This window comes from Rhipicephalus microplus, chromosome 7 (assembly GCF_043290135.1).
Source record: "Rhipicephalus microplus isolate Deutch F79 chromosome 7, USDA_Rmic, whole genome shotgun sequence".
Taxonomy (NCBI): domain Eukaryota; kingdom Metazoa; phylum Arthropoda; class Arachnida; order Ixodida; family Ixodidae; genus Rhipicephalus; species Rhipicephalus microplus.
This window is the reverse complement of record NC_134706.1, coordinates 135,189,596-135,208,995: the sequence shown is the minus strand read 5'-3', so window position 1 is coordinate 135,208,995 and position 19,400 is coordinate 135,189,596. Positions and strand designations below refer to the sequence as shown.

General features: G+C 47.2%; 1 protein-coding gene across 3 annotated transcripts in view; it reads right to left on the bottom strand.

Moving 5' to 3' along the window:
* Positions 1 to 19,400, bottom strand: part of LOC119179667 (uncharacterized) — a 224,172-nt gene that overhangs the window by 158,381 nt on the left and 46,391 nt on the right. Inside the window, exons 4-5 of one of the 3 annotated variants that reach the window (XM_075869771.1) lie at positions 19,231 to 19,278; positions 13,179 to 13,373 (exon numbers count right to left, since the gene is read on the bottom strand). The exons of the other annotated variants lie outside the window; for them this stretch is intronic. Of the exons in view, the coding sequence (XP_075725886.1) occupies positions 19,246 to 19,278 (33 nt within the window). The 3' untranslated portion in view covers positions 13,179 to 13,373; positions 19,231 to 19,245. Of the gene's footprint in view, positions 1 to 13,178; positions 13,374 to 19,230; positions 19,279 to 19,400 lie in introns of those variants that run through there. 3 annotated transcript variants of the gene reach the window in all.

Here is a 19,400-nt window from a genome sequence, read left to right as displayed (position 1 = left end):
GCGGCCAACGAATGTATGAGTATGTCCGGTCATTTCTGACAAGCCAGAAAGCTACCATTTCTTTAGGCTCGGTTACATCTGAAACCTTCGACTACCCAAATAGAGGCACCCCCCAGGGAGCCATGCTATCCCCGATACTATTTAATATCGGCCTGAGAAAGCTCGCATGTGAGCTGGAAAATATAAAAGGTCTAGGAGCAGCTCTCTACGCAGACGATGTCACCTTATGGACAAAAGGTGGCTCTTATGCGGACAAAGAAAACGCCCTCCAGGAGGCAGTAGATAAAATACAAGCTTTCGTGACAGCTGCAGGAATGCAATGCTCGCCGGAAAAAACTGAAATGATTAGAATTAGGGCAAGATACGCAAAGAAAAAGGACTTAATACCGGTAGCAGTACTGCTGGATGGGAGACAAATCAGGGAGGCAGATGTAATACGCGTGCTTGGCATGTGGATACAAGGAAATTCGGGAACGTCACACACACTACAAAGGCTACGGGGAACCACGGCGAATGTGGCCCGGATGATCAGGCGGATAGCAAATAGCGAAATGGGACTAGAGGAGAAAGAAGCCATTGCACTCGTTCATGCATTTGTGATCAGCCGAGTTACGTACGCGCTACCATACCAGACAATGACAAACCAGGAGACAAAGCAAATAAACACAATAATAAGAAAAGCATTCAAAGCAGCATTGGGGATTCCGGAAAATGCCAAAACCGAGAGGGTAGAGAAATTGGGCATATACAATACCTTTGAGGAGTATGCGAATGCGGTGCTTTTATCTCAAAAGGAAAGGCTCAATTCAAGCTATCATGGGAGAAGAATTCTGGAAAAGATGGGATATACATTGCGACCGTTATATTGTGACGAGGAAACGGTGCTAATAAATGCGGAAAAAGGCACACATTTAACTGTGGCGCCTATTCCCAGAAATATGCATCCGACGTATCACGCAGGAAGGAGGAAAGCGAGAGCAGACTCCTTACGCAAAGCATTTCAGAATAGCTCAGAAGCCGTCTTTACAAACGTAAGTAAAGCGAGCAGAGGGTCACATGTAGTGGCAATTGTAGCACAAAATCACACCACAATAGCCTCGGTTAAAACTTGTTTCACACGAGTGGCAGAGGCGGCAGCAATAGCCATAGCCATATCCAACGCAGAAATCAGGGGAGAATCAGTGGTTGTGCTCTCCGATTCACAGGCGGCATGCCGAATGTTTCTCAGAGGAACGCTACCTAAAATAGCGTATAAATTTTTAAATAAACCCATAACAGGAGACCATCACATTGTATGTTGTTCTGCTCACGAAGGTTTGGAGGGGAACGTCGTGGCAGACCGTATAGCTCGAGGCATCACCAACCGAGCGACGGCAGGCCACAACGTTGAACCTCTTTCCAATTCGCGTGACATCCTCCTCCAACAAAGGAAGCAACGAAAGGAATATGGGCTTCCACATAAGGACTTGGATAGCCAGCAAAGCAGGGATTGGAGACGCATACAAACCAATAGCTTTTCCAATTTGTACCATCTAAGTAGAATATATCCCGCAAGATATAAAGACACCTGTCCGTGGTGTTCACAAGTACCAACACTCAGCCACATAACATGGGAGTGCACCCAGAGGCCCACACACATCGACAGCCCACACATCACGAAGCAACCACACATGTTTCACAGGCAGTGGGAGGCATGGCTTGCAGACGAGGACAAGCAGAGCCAAATAGCTTTGCTTGACCAGGTCCAGCGAGCCGCTCGTGCCAGCGGAGCCCTGGACTGAGGGCCCGACCAAACTGCCTGCATTTCAATTTTTTTTTTTTCTCTGAATAAAGTTTCTTCCTCCTCCTCCTCTCCCCCTAACTCGCTTGCCTTCTCTGGGAATCCAGTTAGCTACACTTAATGACCAGCGGTTATCCTGTCTACGCGCTACACTCCCGCCCATGTCCATTTTCTCTTCTTGATTTCAACTATGATATCCTTAACCCCCGTTTGTTCGCAAATCCACTCTGCTCTCTTCTTGTCTCTTAAGGTTACACCTACCATTTTTCTTTCCATTGCTCGATGGGTCGTCCTCAATTTAAGCTGAACCCTCTTTGTAAGTCTCCAGGCTCCTGCTCCGTAGCTAAGTACCGGCAAGATACAGCTGTTATATACCTTCCTCTTGAGGGATAGTGGTAATCTACCTGTCATAACTTGAGAGGGCTGGCCAAATGTGCTCCACCCCATTCTTATTCTTCTAGTTACTTCAATCTCGTGGTTCGGCACCGCGGTTATTACCTGCCATAAGTAGACAGTTTTTTACAACTTGAAGTGCACTATTACCTATCTCGAAGCGCTGCTCTTTTCCGAGGTTGTTGTACATTACTTTCGTTTTCTGCAGATTAATTTTTAATACCCACCTTTCTGCTTTCCTTGCCTAACTCCGTAAACATGAGTTGCAATTCCTCGCCTGAGTTACTCAGCAATGCAATGTCATCGGTGAAGCGCAGGTTACTAAGGTACTCTCCATTAACTCTTATCCCTAACTGTTCCCATTCTAGACTTCTGAAAACCTCCTGTAAGCACGCGGTAAATAGCATTGGGGAGATTGCGTCCCCCTGCATTACACCCTTCTTGATTGGTATTCTGTTGCTTTCTTTATGAAGCACTATAATAACAGTTGATTCCCTGTAGATTTCTTCCAGGATGTTAATATATACTTCATGGACGCCCTGATTCCGCAGTGTCTGCATAACAGCTGATATTTCTACTGAATCAAACGCCTTCTCGTAATCTATGAAGGCTATGTATAGTGGTTGGTTATATTCTGAGCATTTCTCTATTACCTGATTGATAGTATGAATGTGGTCGATTGTTGAGTAGCCTGTTCGAAATCCTGCTTGTTCCTTTGGTTGATTGAATTTTAATGTTTGTTTGTTTTTTTTACTCTGTTAGCCATTACCTTTGCAAATAGCTTGTATACTACAAAGAGCAAGCTGATGGGCCTGTAATTCTTCGAAGTCCTTGTTATCTCCTTTCTTATGTATTAAGATGATGTTAGCGTTCTTCCAAGACTCTGGTACTTTTCCCATCAGGAGACACCTCGTAAACAGGGTGGCTAGTTTTTCTAACACAATCTGTCCTCCATCTTTCAGCAGATCTGATGTTACCTGATCCTCACCAGCAGCTTTGCCTCTTTGCATGCTCTCCAAAGCTTTTCTGATTTTTTTTTATCATTACTGGTGGGGTGTCATCTGGGTTAATGCTAGTTCTTATAGTGTTAAGGTCGTCGTCGTCCCGGCTACTGTACAGGTCTCTCTAGAACTCCTCTGCTATTTTAACTATCCTATCCATATTGGTAGTTATTTTGCCTTCTTTCTGCCTTAGTCAATACATCCGATTTTCGTCTATCCCAAGTTTTCTCTTCACTGCTTTGACGCTTCCTCCGTTTTTCAGAGCGTGTTGAATTCTCTCCATGTTATACCTTCTTACGTCACATACCTTACGCCTATTGATCAACTTCGAAAGCTCTGCCAGTTCTATTTTGTCTGTTGTACTTGAGACTTTCATGATTTAACGCTTCTTAATGAGATTCTTCGTTTCCTGGGAAAGCTTGCCAGTGTCCTGTCTAACTACCCTGCCTTTAACTTCCACTGCACACTCCGTATTGATACTCGTCAGATTGTCATTCATTCTATCTACGCTAAGGTTGGTTTCCTCACTAAGAGCCGAGTACCTGTTAAATACATTAAAAATATATAACCATATTAAATATATCACAACAAAAGGAGCATGGGCAATGGGTGATGCGCAGGCTGAGCAGCCGCAGATCAGGTATGAGAAGGAAAGCACTTTTGATGGTCTACAGAATGTGCGTACGACCGGTATAGGAATTTGGCTGTGTTCTTTTTTCCGGTGCGCCAGCATACCAGCTTTAGCCACTAGTCCTATTAGGGCGAAAGGCTTTATGGCTGTGCTTAGGCCTTCTAAAGTATGTGGCAAATACAGTATTATACCTGAAAGCGAGAACACCTCCCCTGTTAAACTGATTTAGCCTACTTACGGTGCAGACTTTCTTACGGTTGTACGAAAGACTGTCTAACCATACTCAAATAATTTTTATCTCCAATCCCAATATATTTTTCTCTGAGCACTGGCCTAGATTCCGCAAGCCACAAATAATATTTGAACAAACATTACTTGATTCCTTGAATGTACAAATTTGTGATGTGCGTCCTTTTACAATGAAACCTAAATTCACAGACATTGTCTAGCACAAGATGGTCCGTTAGGTGGCGTCCGGGAGTGCAGACGTGGCCGCGTCTGCTCCCGCTTCTTTAAATGTTTTCGGACATCTTTCTTGTGTTCTCCACCGATCCATTGGACTTTCCTAAACCAGTTTTGTGCAAGCTATCTCACGACATCGTTCTCGTTGGGGTGAGTGAACTTTTCGGCGAGTTTTTGAACTTCAAGTGTGCGAAGCGAGGGACGCGTCTCTAGGACTAACCACTCGGCTACGAGCACGGAGCTAGGGTTCACTTCGAGGCAGCGCCGGGCCTCGTCAGGCCCCTGCCGCACCTGACTAGGCAGCGAGGATGCCCGAGATGGTGACAGTTGAAGGCATGGATATCACTCCGGAAGATTTCGACGGAGCGGGGTGGACCACCGCCCTTGGCGCCCGGCGGAAACGAGATCCGGCAAGGAACGCAGCGTCTGCTACCGCTGCAAAGTCTACGGCAAACACAGCAAAGAAGCATGGTTTCAACGCTCGCTCCCTCTCAACAGTGCAGAAGGTTGTAGCCGCTTCGCGACTCCCTCTGCTGCCGAGAGACCAGATAAAGGTCATTGTACGGCCCCGCGGAGGGCTTGACGTTTCGAAGACGGACATGGTACTGCTGTCGAGAGCTCTGACTATGGCAGCTGGGCTCACTGACCAAGAAGCATCGGAAGATACAGTCTGCCCCAACAAGGTACAGAATATTCTTGTTATTTCGACTCCGGTCAGATCCAACGCAGTCGCATACGCTGGAATTCAGAAACTTCACACGAAAGTCGGCGCATTTGATGTTTCTGCCTACTTAGCCGCCCCGGAAAACACTTGTAAAGGCGTCATCAGGAATGTTGACCCCTCGATAGAAGAGCACACCCTCAGAGGCATGATTGTCAACCAACGAAACCCGACCGCCATTGAAGTCAAGAGAATCAAAAACACGCACGTTGTTGTGATACTCTTTGATGGGCTTCGAGTTCCCAAAAACGTCATGTGCGGAACGGCCTTAGTGCCGTGTTCCCTTTACAAACGCCAAGTCGATGTTTGTCACGCCTGCGGCCGAGTCGGGCACCGGGCCGACGTATGTCACCAGAGCAAGGCAGAGAAAAGTAAATGCCACAACTGCGGAGACGCACTCTCAAACGATGCTGCAGAAGCCCACCGTTGCACTCCGAAATGCAAGCTCTGTGAAGGTGATCACCCAACAGGTGACCGTTGCTGCAGCAAAAGATACCACATCCCATATGTCGTGCGACGACGCCGAAGACAAAGACGCCACCGCTCCGAGAAAGAAGCCAACGCTGACGAGGTTAACGACCTCGCGGACATGCAACCGGAGATGGCAGATGGTTCCACTCCCAAGCGGCGCTCCAGCTCCAGAGGGCGTTCCCGTTCCAGAGGACGCTCCCGTTCCAGAGGACGCTCCCGTTCCAGACGGCGCACCCGTTCCAGACGGCGCTCCCGTTCCACAGCGCACTCTCAATCCAGCGAGCGCTCTTGCTCCAGGGGCCGATCCTGGTCGAGATGTCCTGGCAAGAAAATGACCTGGGCCGACATGGTTCGCGACAGCGGCTCTGCACCGACAACACCGACAACTTCAAAGCAAGGTAAGGTACAGCCAGAGCATGTGGCAGATCCACGAATACACACATTAGAACGGGAAAACAAAGCACTCAAACAGGAACTAGCTGAACTGAAGGCAACTCTCGCCAGGCTAGAAGGACGTATCCTAAAAGACACACCGCCACCCATCCCTCAATCATCAGGATCTGTGGTCGCATCATGTAGCCCAAATAAACGCAGAGCCGTAAACACCGAGACAGATGACGACACATCAGACGTAGACGACTTTATGTCCGACGTCAGCGAAGCTCCTTCTAACGCCTTAGCTAGTGACAACAAAGCCAAAAAGCACCGCAAGACGAAGAGTAAGTTCAGTAAATTCCAATCAGCAATTGCCGACATTAAAGAGGCACTCATACAAATTTGCGGTAGACTCGATCGTCTGGAAAGACCAATTGCTCAACCCAGAGCCACGAGAAGAATTCCCACGCCGGACCCGGGGTCCATGTCTTCCCAGGGACCCCAACCTGCGCTGCCGACATCCCCTCAGCCACCAGGTCCAATAGGTGAAGCGAACACACAGGGGGTCATGCCAAGTCAGCACCATGGATAGCACACCACAATTTTTCAAGATCTGGCAATGGAACTGTAATTCATTCAACAAAAAGAAAGCTAACCTAACGCAATTAGTACGATCATGTAAAGAAAAACCACATGTCATCATTTTACAGGAGTGCGGGGCGGAAAAGTACATTCAAAACATGTCCTTTTCGGGGTACAGGGTTTCCAGGCCAACCCTGGACCCCGACTTCAAACAAGCCAGGGGCATTGCCACCCTCATCCGTAAGGACATCAGCTTTATGGAAAGGGACACCCCGACATACAAGAAAGGCCTGGAATCCATGATAACAGAAATCATTCCGAGTCGAACTCTTAAAGCTCACCTTTACATACTGAACGTATACAGTTCTCCGACCGACCGACTCAGGAACTTTACCAAACTCCTGTCATCGGCGGTGTCGCAAGCCAAGGACCGGCCGTTGATCGTTGCCGGCGACTTCAATGCGCACAACAACGTTTGGGGCTACAGTACCAATGACAGGAAAGGTCTTAACCTTGCGGAGTGTGCAAACAACCTCAACTTGAAGTTAATCACGGACTCAAGGTTTCCGACACGCAGAGGCAATTCTGTTCAGCGAGACACCACCCCCGACCTGACGTTCCTCGGAAACGCGGAAGGGTCATGGGACAATCTGCAAGAGGACCTTGGCAGCGACCATTTCATCTTAGAAATCAACGTCCGTATCACACCCGCTCCACCTAAGACGTACAGATACGTCGACTGGGACCTTTTCCGAAGAATAAGGGGTAGCGAGGACAGCCAAGGGGAAACCTTTGAAGAGCTTCTGGAAAATCTGAAAAGTACGGTGGCAAAAGCCACTAAAGAAATAACCTTGGACCTGGAGGTTCCAGTCATGGACTCCAGACTCGCACACCTCCTGGAGGCGAAGAATGCGCTAAGACGACGATGGGAAAAGCAGAAGCTAAACAGGAGGCTGCGATCTAAACTAAGGGAAATAAACAAAAAAATCGAAGAACATTCCAGAGAGCTGAGTGCGCAACAATGGGATGAGGTTTGTAATGAGGCGGATGGTAAAATGAGACGGGGAAGCAAGTGGAGCCTCCTCAAAAACCTATTCGCCGACAGCAACAAACCGACCAAGAGCAATGCTCGAATAATGCTCGACAGACTCGTCCACCTGCACACGATTGAAGGCACTAGTCCTCAGGACTTTGCTAACACCCTGGCAGACATATACCTGCCGACAGAAAGCAAATCAGTCCCCTGGGACGACCCGGCATGCGAGTACAAGGGGACACCTCAACGCTCACTGGATCGTCCATTCGAGGACTCAGAGATTGTGCACGCCCTTCATGGCCTTAACGGCCGCTCGGCCCCTGGTCCAGACGGATTAACTAACAAACTTCTCAGAAACTTAGATAACCAAGCCATACAAATCATTACAAAGAAAATAAACGAGGTATGGACGGCGGGCCGCGTACCGGATGAATGGCGAACTGCCAATATAATTCTCATCCCCAAACCCGGAAAACCGCTCCATGCCGAGAACTTGAGACCAATATCCCTTACTTCGTGCCTCGGAAAGGTCGCCGAACATGTCATTCACAATAGAATTGCAGAGCACATCGAAGCAAACAGCCTTTTTCGCCACAATCTCATAGGATTCCGAAAATCACTATCAACACAAGATGCCATGCTCCTTATCAGGAGTGCTGTGATAGACAATAAATCACGGGACGTAAAGGGCATCCTGGCGCTCGACATAACGAAGGCCTTCGATACGGTCAGGCACGAACATATCCTCAACGAAATCTCCAGTTTACATCTCGGAGAAAAATTTCACAACTATGTCAGATCGTTTTTGGCGGACCGTACGGCTACCATAAACATCGGACAAATCAGAAGCCGTAAGCACAAGCTGGGAAACGTCGGCACCCCCCAAGGGTCAGTGCTTTCGCCACTTCTTTTCAACATCGCAATGCACGATCTGGCGAACCGACTCTCGAAAGTTCATGGGGTAGGACACGTGATTTACGCAGATGACATTACCATCTGGTCCACAAGTGGCCCACTAGGCTCCCTGGAGCAGAACCTACAACATGCCCTAGACACCACACAAGCTTTCCTACAAAATACGGGGCTGAAGCTATCTACGAGCAAATCAGAGCTCCTTCTGTGTAAACACGGCCCCAGAAAGGGACAGCTCCTTAGCTCCCTCCCCGTTCACCTACACACCAAGGACGGAGGTAGTATCCCAATATGTAACACAATCAAGGTCCTGGGCATGGTAGTTGGTGCTTACAGCGGTGACAACGCGGAGGCCCTCAAACGTATAGAGAAAAGTGTCTTCAACTTCACCAGGGTATTATCAAGGGTCAACAGTAGAAGGGCTGGTCTGAAAGAGGACAACCTCATGAAAGCATTTCACGCCTTTCTCATCAGCCACGTGACTTACGCCGCCCCCTTCCTCAACTGGAAGAAGACAGAGCTCAACAAAATTGATACATTAATTCGAACAGGATTGAAAAGGGTCCTGAGCCTCCCTCGCAACACTAGTACGGAACGACTCTTACAATTGGGCCTGCATAATACAGCTACCGAACTCTTTGAGGCACAGCGGCATGCACAGATTAGTCGGCTCTCACTCTCAAAGGCGGGCAACGAGATATTGTTTGAAGCCGGTCTTCAGCCTTTCTTCATGCCGCCAGAAAAGTCCCAACTTTGCACACAAGCCATGAAAGCGATAACAGTTGACCCGATTCCCAGAAACATACACCCAACCCACAATGAAGGACGAAGAAAAGCGAGAGCCAAGGCAATACTCGCCAAGATCATGTGCAACGATACGCAGGTCCTCTTCGTTGATGCCGCAAAATATTGGAATCGAGGTGCCTATGCAGTCTCTGTGGTGGACGCCCACGGCTCGCTCGTCAACGCAGCCACGGTAGTTACCAACTTCACCCACGAAGCAGAGGAAATGGCCATTGCGCTAGCCCTTCGAAGCTGCACTGAAGCCTCTGTCATTTACTCGGACTCTAGAACAGCTATAAAAACTTTTTCGGCGGCCCTAGTCTCTTCGAAGGCAGCTGCGGTCGTTAACAGGCTTTTCAACCACGAGACGAAGGAGGAAAACTTTCGGTCTACACACATCGCATGGTTCCCAGCCCACATGGGAAACATTTCCGGCTTTGCTGGCAACCCAAACGAGCGGGCACACACACTGGCGCGAGAGCTCACTTTCCGCGTCAGTGGTTCGCCCCCTCGCTTAAATGCAGCCTGCAGGAACCTCGATTACAAAGACCCACTTGTATCATATCACGAACTCACCTCACATCATAGATTAGAACGTCGAACTTTTCCTCCTCCTCACAGAGATCTGAACAGAGCACAAGCAATCACTTACAGACAATTGCAGACACGTACATACATCACACCAACGACACTAAGCAGGATTAATCCGGACTTTTCCACTGCATGTCCACACTGTGGAAACGAGTATAACAATTTCGACCACATGCTCTGGTTGTGCCCTGCCAACGTGGGTACAGAATTTTCTGACCAGTCCTCCTGGGACTCCGCCCTTCGAAGCACAGAGCTCATCGCCCAGCTCAAGGCTGTCCAGAGGGCCCGGGCCGTCGCCGAGAGACTCTGTCTACCGGTCCCGACCTGGGTGGAGCCGCCGGATTGATGGCGGGGCTTTCGGCACCGCTTTCTTTCCTCTCAGGACCTTAATAAAGTTCATACTCACTCACTCACTTGTCTAGCACAATATTTTTCCGTACCACGCGAAATTATTACCTAAGGGAATTTTAAATGGACTATTACAAGAGCATCTAAATAATCTGCCGACGAATGTGGTTATTGCAACGGATGCATCGCAAACTGAGGAATAATCTGGCATAGGAATATTCTGCCCTCAACTTGATTGGTCTTTTTTGTTATAACTGCCAGATTTTATCCCAGTTTCTATAGCTGAATTTATGGCCACATTATTAGCTCTCCAAAAGTTACCCAGTTTAAACAAAGTAGTTACAATTATCACTGACTCATTACTTGTGTGTTCTTCTCTCTCTGCATCTGGTGAAATGCCTATTCTAAAGCTTTTCAGAATACTAGTTCCCACGCACCTACACTGTCTCCACTTATTTTGGGTACAAGGACACAAGGATTTATATTTAACGAAAATGCCAATTCTTTAGTAAAGGTGGCGCTTTTGATGCCTATCATCCTTGTTTTCCCACACACAACCTACATTACAATCGCACGATTCCGCACCTTAACTTTTAAAAAATGCTTATCAGACCCCGTCTTGACAGTTTCTCCAGAATATAAGCACTAATTATTTCCCTGCAAAAGTGAGTTATCGCAGTAGAAAATAACCGAAGTGGCCACAACCAAACTTCGCTGCCGGATTACCTTTCTCAACTTTTACCTGCATAGAGCATGTCAAGCGTTGTCTCCTCTGTGTATCTTCTGTAAGGAGGAGGAAACAATGAGTCATTACTTTCTATTTTGTCGCCGCTATACGTAATTGAGAAGAAAATTCATAGCACCATCTCTTCGAAACTTGGGTCTTGAAATATCCGAATCAGTTGTTCTATCATTCGGCGTCTCTACTCTGGGCTACAGTCACACGGATGCTTACTACACAATAGAGGAATTTATCAGTCAGACTAAAATATTATAGAGCTATATTCTTCATTCTTTTGAACTTTTAAATATTTTTAATCGGTAATTATTTGTTGTGAAACCTATCGCTAGCATATACGAGTAGTATTGCGAAGAAAAAAAGAACAAATTCACCAAACACTCGGCCAATCCCCTGCATTGGGTAAGAGCCATATGAGATGAGGAGAAGAAGAAAGTTTCTCAGAAACAATAGAGCACTATTTTTTATCTAGTCGCCGACACAAATTGCTCAGGAAAACACTCTTAGTCCTCCCTTTGCAAGCTTGGTGCTAAACTTCAAAATAGAATATATACTTTTCTTCGGTGCTTCCGATCTGAACTTCAGCCACGAGAATGTTTTCTATGCAGTTTGCAAATACCTTATTGAAAGTAAAACAATCAAGCTTTTAACTGCGTGATTATTATTCCTGCAAAAATATTCCAACATACAAAGGAGCTTTGCTTAACCACGCTGATTCCTATTCAAGGTAATGAATGGTTGTCTGATCTGAACGAGTGACAAACAACTATTACACTCCTTTCATTCTGCCTAGGGTGTATTTTCTTTTTTCTTTCTTTTTTTTTTTCTCAAGTGGATGGTTTCGGTATTGAATTTAAAAAAATCTTACTGAATTAAGTGATCGATTCTTGGCCGATCCCCTTGAGCGGGTACGAGCCATGGCTGCGGAATCATCACCATCATCATCACCTCAGTTTCCTTAACAGAGTCTCGCGAGCCTGGCACTGGTCCTGTTCCACTGATCCCGTTCTGCGCTGCTTCTCACAGGTTGGAACAGCTGGAACGACGGGCGGAAGGATTGCACTTGGGTTTAACGTTTGCTTCTTTGTGGTTTTAGTGCTATTTTGGCAGTTGTTTGTGGTTTGTGCCATTTGATTTTCTGATTTCAAGCGACTCAGGCTATCTCGATGTTGGTTTCTTCACCTGACTAAGGGCCTTCCCCTTGGCTAGATTCTATACCGGCCAAGGATCGGCCGATTGATTCTTTTCTTTGCAGTGGGGTTATCAACGTGCCCGTGGCTCTGGTACCGACCAATGGAGGTACGATATCCATGAAGAATCCGAAAGTGATTCAAATGGAGCTTCGGAAAGCCACATCACACTTTCCAAAGATCACCGCGCGTTCGGCATTTCGGTCGTGGTGGTATTTTGTGCTGCTCTGCCGATCAGGAGTGCGTTCGAGAGCTTCTCAATTGTTTCGAATTAGCAGCGCAGCCGGTGAGCCCGTTTATTCCAGCGCATCTTGCATGTTCGAAAGGCATAGTCCGCGGTGTAAATACGAGCCTGACCTCTGCGGAAATTCTGGAATTATTTTTGGTAGCAGGTGCAGTGTCAGTATACAGGTGCACACGTCTGGTTGACAAGAAAAAAATCACCTATCGAATCGGTGATAGTAACCTTCGCGGGAATAATAAGGACATCGGAAATTAAGGCTTGGCCTCTTACCTATAAGGTAGAGTCTCTATCTATTAGGTATATAAGAGCCTCTATCTGCACGGCACTCTCGCTTAGGAGTGGCGTGCAGCTCTAGGCTTACGAACACTGCAACTTAGAATCATTACAGCAATACACGGATGCTGCGAATATGGCCGGTTTACGCGGGGGCATATGTGAAAAAGGTGCATTATAGTTGTTGCGATACGTACGTGCGCTGCAAAAATTACGTATGCTCGGTATCTGTGAGGGTAGCATCTCTCCCTGCCATCGAATCAATCGTTTTATATTCGACACCGAAACAAACCACGGCACACGCTACAATAACAAGCAGGCTGCCGCTACGCTGGTAGAAACAGTGAATGCTCCAGTACTCACCAGCGCTTGCCAGTAAAAATTCCAGCACTTCCAGCGATTCTCAGTGTGCACCAGCATCACAGCGGTTGAACCAGCGCCCCTACCAGTGCGACACAGCTTTTTCCCAGTGCACCCAGCGAAGTGCTAGTGATTACAAGCGTGCACCAGTGTCTCCAGCGTGTGCCAGTGCCAAAAAACGCACTGGCATCATGCTCTTTTTGTATTATGGTAGTTCGTTTCCAGTTTTGCTAAGGTGACCTAGCGCAAAGCAAGAGGGGAACACATAAACACTGAGGACGAGCGCTTCCTTCTATCTCAAGCTTTAGTGTTTCTTACAAACATAGAAAAAGCTGAAGAAAGAACAAACAAAACAAGTAATGCAAAAGGAAACGCAAAAAGACCTCTTTCCATTCGTCCTGTGGCCATGCTGCCATCTTCCAGAAACGCTTCGGAGACAGAAGTATCGTTGATGACCCACGGCGCCACACACAAAACTTTTGATGATGTTTGAAGTTTTGTGGCGCAAGGGCCGTTTCACGGCCAAAGAGCGCCAGTTCATGTTACTAAGAATATGGACAGTGATTGTGATAAGCGGCTGTATAAAGGCCATAAAATTCCTCGCGGTAAGGCGGGTAAAAACATAGAAGTAATAAAATCATGACCATGCCGTGAAAGGTGTGTGTGGTGAGGATAGATGACAAGAGTTGGTGATTATAAAAAACGATGGTGGATATGAATGGCATCAGCACAATTGCCTCACTCGTTCATACCCTTGCGTCCAAGGGCCGTGAGGCAAGTGCTTTCTTGTGTAACCGCCGCAGCGAAAACCTCTCTAGAGAGGTCGTGCTACGGAATGCCTGGGTGAATGATATGAAAATTATTAATTTCTTTTAAAAACGCTAACAATGATTTATGACTAAAAAGCGGTTCCCTACCGACGAACATTGCAGGGTGTAAAGGTATATGCTGTCGGTAGGGTAATGGAAAATGTCGTTTTCTTAGAGTTTCTAAGTGTTTACACTGGATTAATATGTGAAGGACTGTCAATGCCTCTCCACATCTGTCACACAATGGTGGATCACCACCGGACAAAAGATGCGTGTGTGTCGTGTATATGTGTCCTATCCTGAGTCTTGTTAGTGTTACCTCTGTTAGACGTGATTTTGATACTGGTGGCCAATGGCCAAGGTGTGGCTTGATAACGTGTAGTTTGTTTTGTGTGTGTGTATCCCACTTGCTCTGCCAGTAGTCCCTGAGTTTTCGTTTGAGAGACGGCTTAAGATCAAGGGCCGGGATTGATGTCGGTGTAATGGCGGTGCTTTCGTGGGCGGATGCAGCAAGCTGATCCGCCATCACGTTGCCTTGAATCTCACGGTGCCCTGGCACCCAGCACACAACAACATGTCTGTTGAGTGTGTGGAGGGTGCATAAAATGGAGTAAAGTGAAACTAGGACAGGGTTTTTTTGTTTTTTAAGACTGTGCAGAGCCGTTACCACACTGAGGGAGTCTGTATAAATTACTGCTTTTTGTATTTGTGATTGTTTGATGTGTTTAGCTGCCACAAGTATCGCGTAAGCTTCCGCTGTGAAGATACTTGTGCCTGGATGTAGAGGGCCAGCATCCGAAAAGGAAGGGCCAACAGCAGCGTAGGACACAGAGGAGTTAGACTTAGAGGCATCTGTAAAAAACTCAGGACGTTTGTATTTGTGTTGAAGTTCCAAGAAGTATGTTCGAATATGGGCAATAGGCGCATGTTTAGTAACTTCTAAAAAAGACACATCGCAATCTATAGTCTGCCACTGCCACGGTGGCGGGTATGCTACAGGAGCCATTAAACTGTGTTCGAGTGACACTCCAGTGTCCTCAGCTAGACCCTTCAGGCGAACTGAGAAGGGCTGCCTCATTGAAGGCCTGTTTTGAAAAAGAATGGAGCTCGACAAGTCATTAATAGTAGAGTATGAGGGGTGCCTCTTGTCTGCTTTCACCTTAAGGAAATATACAAAGGACATGAAGGTTCTTTGCAGATGAAGCGACCACTCATTTGATTCAACGTAAAGGCTTTCTACGGGGCTGGTGCGAAAAGCACCCGTAGAAAGGCGGATGCCCGAATGGTGCACGGGATCCAGCATCTTCAAAGCACTTTGAGTCGCTGACTGATAAATAATGGCCCCATAATCTAAGCGGGTGCGAATAAGGCTTCTATACAGGTTCATGAGGCATTTCCTGTCACTACCCCACGTAGTACGTGACAACACTTTTATAACATTCATGGCTTTTAAACATTTTGTTTTTAAATACTTTATGTGGGGTACGAAGGACAACTTGTTGTCCAAGATTAAGCCTAAGAATTTATGCTCAGCTTTGACGGACAGTTGTTGCCCGTTCAGTTGAATGTCGGGCTCCGAGTGCATGCCTCTCTTTCGAGAGAACAAGACACACGTGCTTTTTTGTGGGTTAAGTCGAAATCCGTTTTCATCTGCCCATTTGGAGACCTTATTTAAACCCAGCTGCACCTGCCGCTCACACATGGCCAAGTTGCATGACTTGAAGCCAAGCTGGACGTCGTCGACATATGTACAATAGAACATATTGCAGGGAATGGACAAGTGCACAGAATTCATTTTAATAATAAAAAGTGTGCAACTAAGCACACCACCTTGTGGCACGCCTGTTTCCTGGACAAATGTTTGGGAGAGCACACTGCCCAGACGGACACGGAATGTCCGGTTTGACAGGTAACTTTCGATTATATGAAACATTCTTCCGCGCACACCAAGGTGGGACAGGTCTCTTAGAATTCCGAAACGCCATGTTGTATCATAAGCCTTTTCGATATCGAGGAACACAGAGAGAAAATATTGTTTATGGACGAAGGCGTCTCTGATCTGTGCCTCAATACGAACAAGGTGGTCTGTGGTGGATCTACTTTCTCGAAACCCGGACTGAAATGGGTCGAGCAAATTATTTGTTTCAAGAAAATGTACAAGTCGGCAGTTTATCATTTTTTCGAAGACTTTGCACAAGCAGCTGGTAAGTGCTATAGGCCTATAACTCGAGGGTAAAGAAGGGTCCTTGCCCTCTTTCAAAATGGGAATAACAATAGCCTCTTTCCAGGAGGTAGGAATAGTGCCAGAAGACCAAATAGCATTGTACAAACAAAGTAAGGTTTTTCGGGTTTCGTTTGGTAGGTTTTTTAACATTTCATACATCACACGGTCAGAACCTGGGGCAGAAGTACTGCAGGAGTTTAGAGATGTTCGGAGCTCAGCTAGACTGAAAGCTTGGTTATATGCCTCGTATCTGGTGGATTTGTGTTCGAGTTTTTGCTTTTCGATTCTTGTTCTGTATTTTTGGAAGGTGTCAGTATAGTGGCATGAGCTGGATACCTGTTCGAAGTGTGCACCGAGGAAGTTTGCCTGATCTTCCAAGGTATCACCCTGAGTGTTTACGAGTGGAAGTGTGTGTACTTGTTTCCCTGCTATTCTACCGACCATGCTCCAGACTTTAGCCTCCTGTGTGTATGAAATAACCCCTGATAAAAACTTCTGCCAGCTTTCTCTTCTGGCCTGCCGACGCGTTCTCCTGCCTTGAGACTTTATTTTCTTGAAAGTTTCAAGATTTTCGGCTGTCGGTGAGTTCCGAAGCAGCCTCCAAGCTCTGTTTTGCTGTTTGCGCGCGTTTCGGCATTCGGAATTCCACCATGGCACACATCGTTTTCCAGGGTATCCATTTGTTTGTGGGATGCATTTTGTTGCAGCATCAATCAAAAACGTTGTGAAGTAGTTCACAGCAACATCAATGTTCAAAGTACAGATGTCATTCCAACCTAGACAAGCGATAGTATGAAACTGTTCCCAGTCGGCTCTGTTTATGAGCCACTTGGGAACACGTGGTGGACACTCAGTTACTGTCGCTGTGCTCAAAACTACGGGGAAGTGGTCACTTCCGTACAGATTACTGACGACTTTCCACTGGAGTAGAGGCACAAGAGATGGAGATACTATGCTCAGGTCTATGGAGGAGTAGGTGTTATTAGCGAGGTTATAATAGGTTGGTTCTTTTCGATTTAGGAGACACGCGCTCGACGAGATAAGGAACTGTTCGATCAGTCGACCTCGCGCGTCATACCGAGAGTCACCCCATAACCTACTATGCGCATTAAGGTCTCCAAGGAGAACATAAGGCTCCGGAAGTTCATCAATTAGAGAGTGTAAATCGCGTTTTTGGAGCTGATAGCTAGGAGGAATGTAAATACTGCAGATTGTGATTAGTTTATCAAAAAGAACCGCTCGAACAGCCACTGCCTCAAAGGATGTTTGGAGTTGTAAGTGTGTGCATGCAATTCCTTGATTCGCTATGATGGCAACACCTCCGGATGATGTCATGGCATCATCACGGTCCTTTCGAAAAATAACGTATTCGCGAAGAAAATTTGTGTGTTTTGAATTAAGGTGTGTTTCTTGTACACACAGCACTTTTGGTGAGTGTTCGTGTAGGAGTTCTTGGATGTCGTCAAGGTTTCTGAGAAGGCCCCTGACGTTCCATTGTATAATTTGAGTGTTCATGGTGAATGTAAAATAATGCTGTGTGTACGAAAAGCGAGTGGCTGTTTAGACGTGGAGTTTCAGTTCACTTAACAGGGCCGTCACCAGGCCCTGTTATTTGCTTTTTTGTTTTCTTGGCGCGCTCCAAAGAGCCACGCCGCTCTTTCGGCACCAAGGGTGCCGACGTATCCATTGCCTCCTCGGAGGCACTGGATGCCCGCACGTGCGGGCTGTTAGTTTGGATTTTGGGCCTCGCCTGGTGAGGGGAGGCCTTGAGACCCGAAGACTCTGGAGTCTCCGGTCTCTGTTTGGGAGTAGGCGGTGTAGCCTGGGCTAGAGCCGCCTTGGGGGCAGGTGCCACAGCCGACGGCTCGCTCTGCGCAGGCCGAAGGGGTGGCGAGGGCTGGTGCGGCGTTGCCCCCTGACGCGCCGCATCAGCATATGTTGCGCCGTAAAAAGGCGACACTCTTCGTCTTGCTTCTTTAAATGTGATGTTTTCTTTGACTTTAAGAGTGATTATTTCTTTTTCTTTCTTCCAGTTAGGACACGAACGCGAATACGCGGCGTGTTCCCCGTCACAATTCACGCAGTGAGGCGTAGTAACACAGTTATCAGATGGGTGGCCGTGGCTACCACATCTTGCACAAGTTTCCTGACCCCGGCAGTTCTGCGAGCCATGACCAAATCGTTGACATTTATAACACCGTCTTGGATTGGGAATGTAGGGACGGACAGAGAGTTTGATGTATCCTGTGTCTATAGATGAAGGCAGTGTGCTAGATGCGAAGGTGAGTATTAAATGTTTGGTAGGTATTTCTTTGTTGTCTCGTCTGATGACGATTCGTTTCACATCCGTGGCATTTTGCTCTTTCCACCCTTCAAGCAGTTCCTGTTCAGACATTTCAAGAAGGTCTGCTTCTGAAACAACTCCGCGTGAGGTGTTCATTGATCTATGAGGTGAAACAGATACTGGGATATTACCAAATGCTTTGAGACTGCCAAGTTTTTCATAGTGGTGTTTTTCTGGCAGCTCAAGGAGAAGGTCTCCGCTAGCCATCTTTGTAACCTTGTATCCTGGGCCAAAGAGCTCAGTCAGAGATTTAGCAACGAGAAATGGAGATATGGCTCTGGCTTGTTTTGTTGGCTTTTCGCTGTGCACTACATGAAATTTCGGAAAACATTGTCTGGGTTGATTGAAAATTATTATTTCATCGGTGCGTCCCCTCTTAAGCGGAAGACGATCTAGGAGATGGGGAAATGCAGGTGTTCCCATAGTAGTGTACTTTTTTTCGGCAGCAATGGCGACCACCCACCATGGAGTCCAACCAGGGGACGCTGAAGCACTTAATAGCATAAGGCTGCAGACGCCAGCCGTACATTGCCACTATAACCAAATATAACTACTCAAGGTTGAGTAATTACACAAGGTTAACCCTTGCCGCCAGGAAAAATCGGAAGTAAATGGAAGAGAGAAGAAGACAGGACCGATTTAAAGATGAGAAAAGACTAAGATGTAGGAAGAGAGAGATAGGAAAAGGCGACTGCCGATTTCCCCTGGGTGGGTCAGCCCAGGGGTGCCGTCTACGTGAAGCCGGGGCCAAAGGGGTGTGTTGCCTCTGCCGGGGGGCCTTAAAGGTCCAATCACCCAGCGTCAGCTCAACCCCCAGGATCCCCTTTTCCCCGGACACGGCAAAGCCACGCACGGCTAGGCGTGGGAGGGAGCCGAAACTCCCCCGTTAGCTCGGGTCCGTGGTGTCGCTACACACCAAACGCCTACTTGCGCAGGCGCCCCTGCGGGGCACAAAACTTTTTGGGTGGTTTGCGGCTTACGAGATAAGCTCCGGTTTTTCAAATGTACGCTGCAAAAAAAATTCAGAAAAGAAAAGCAGTGCTCATTCAATCAGCATGAGGGAACACATTTTGAAAGCGACACTGTTGGTTGGTGCCCATTATGCAGTATACGATGCTCCTGACAATGAAA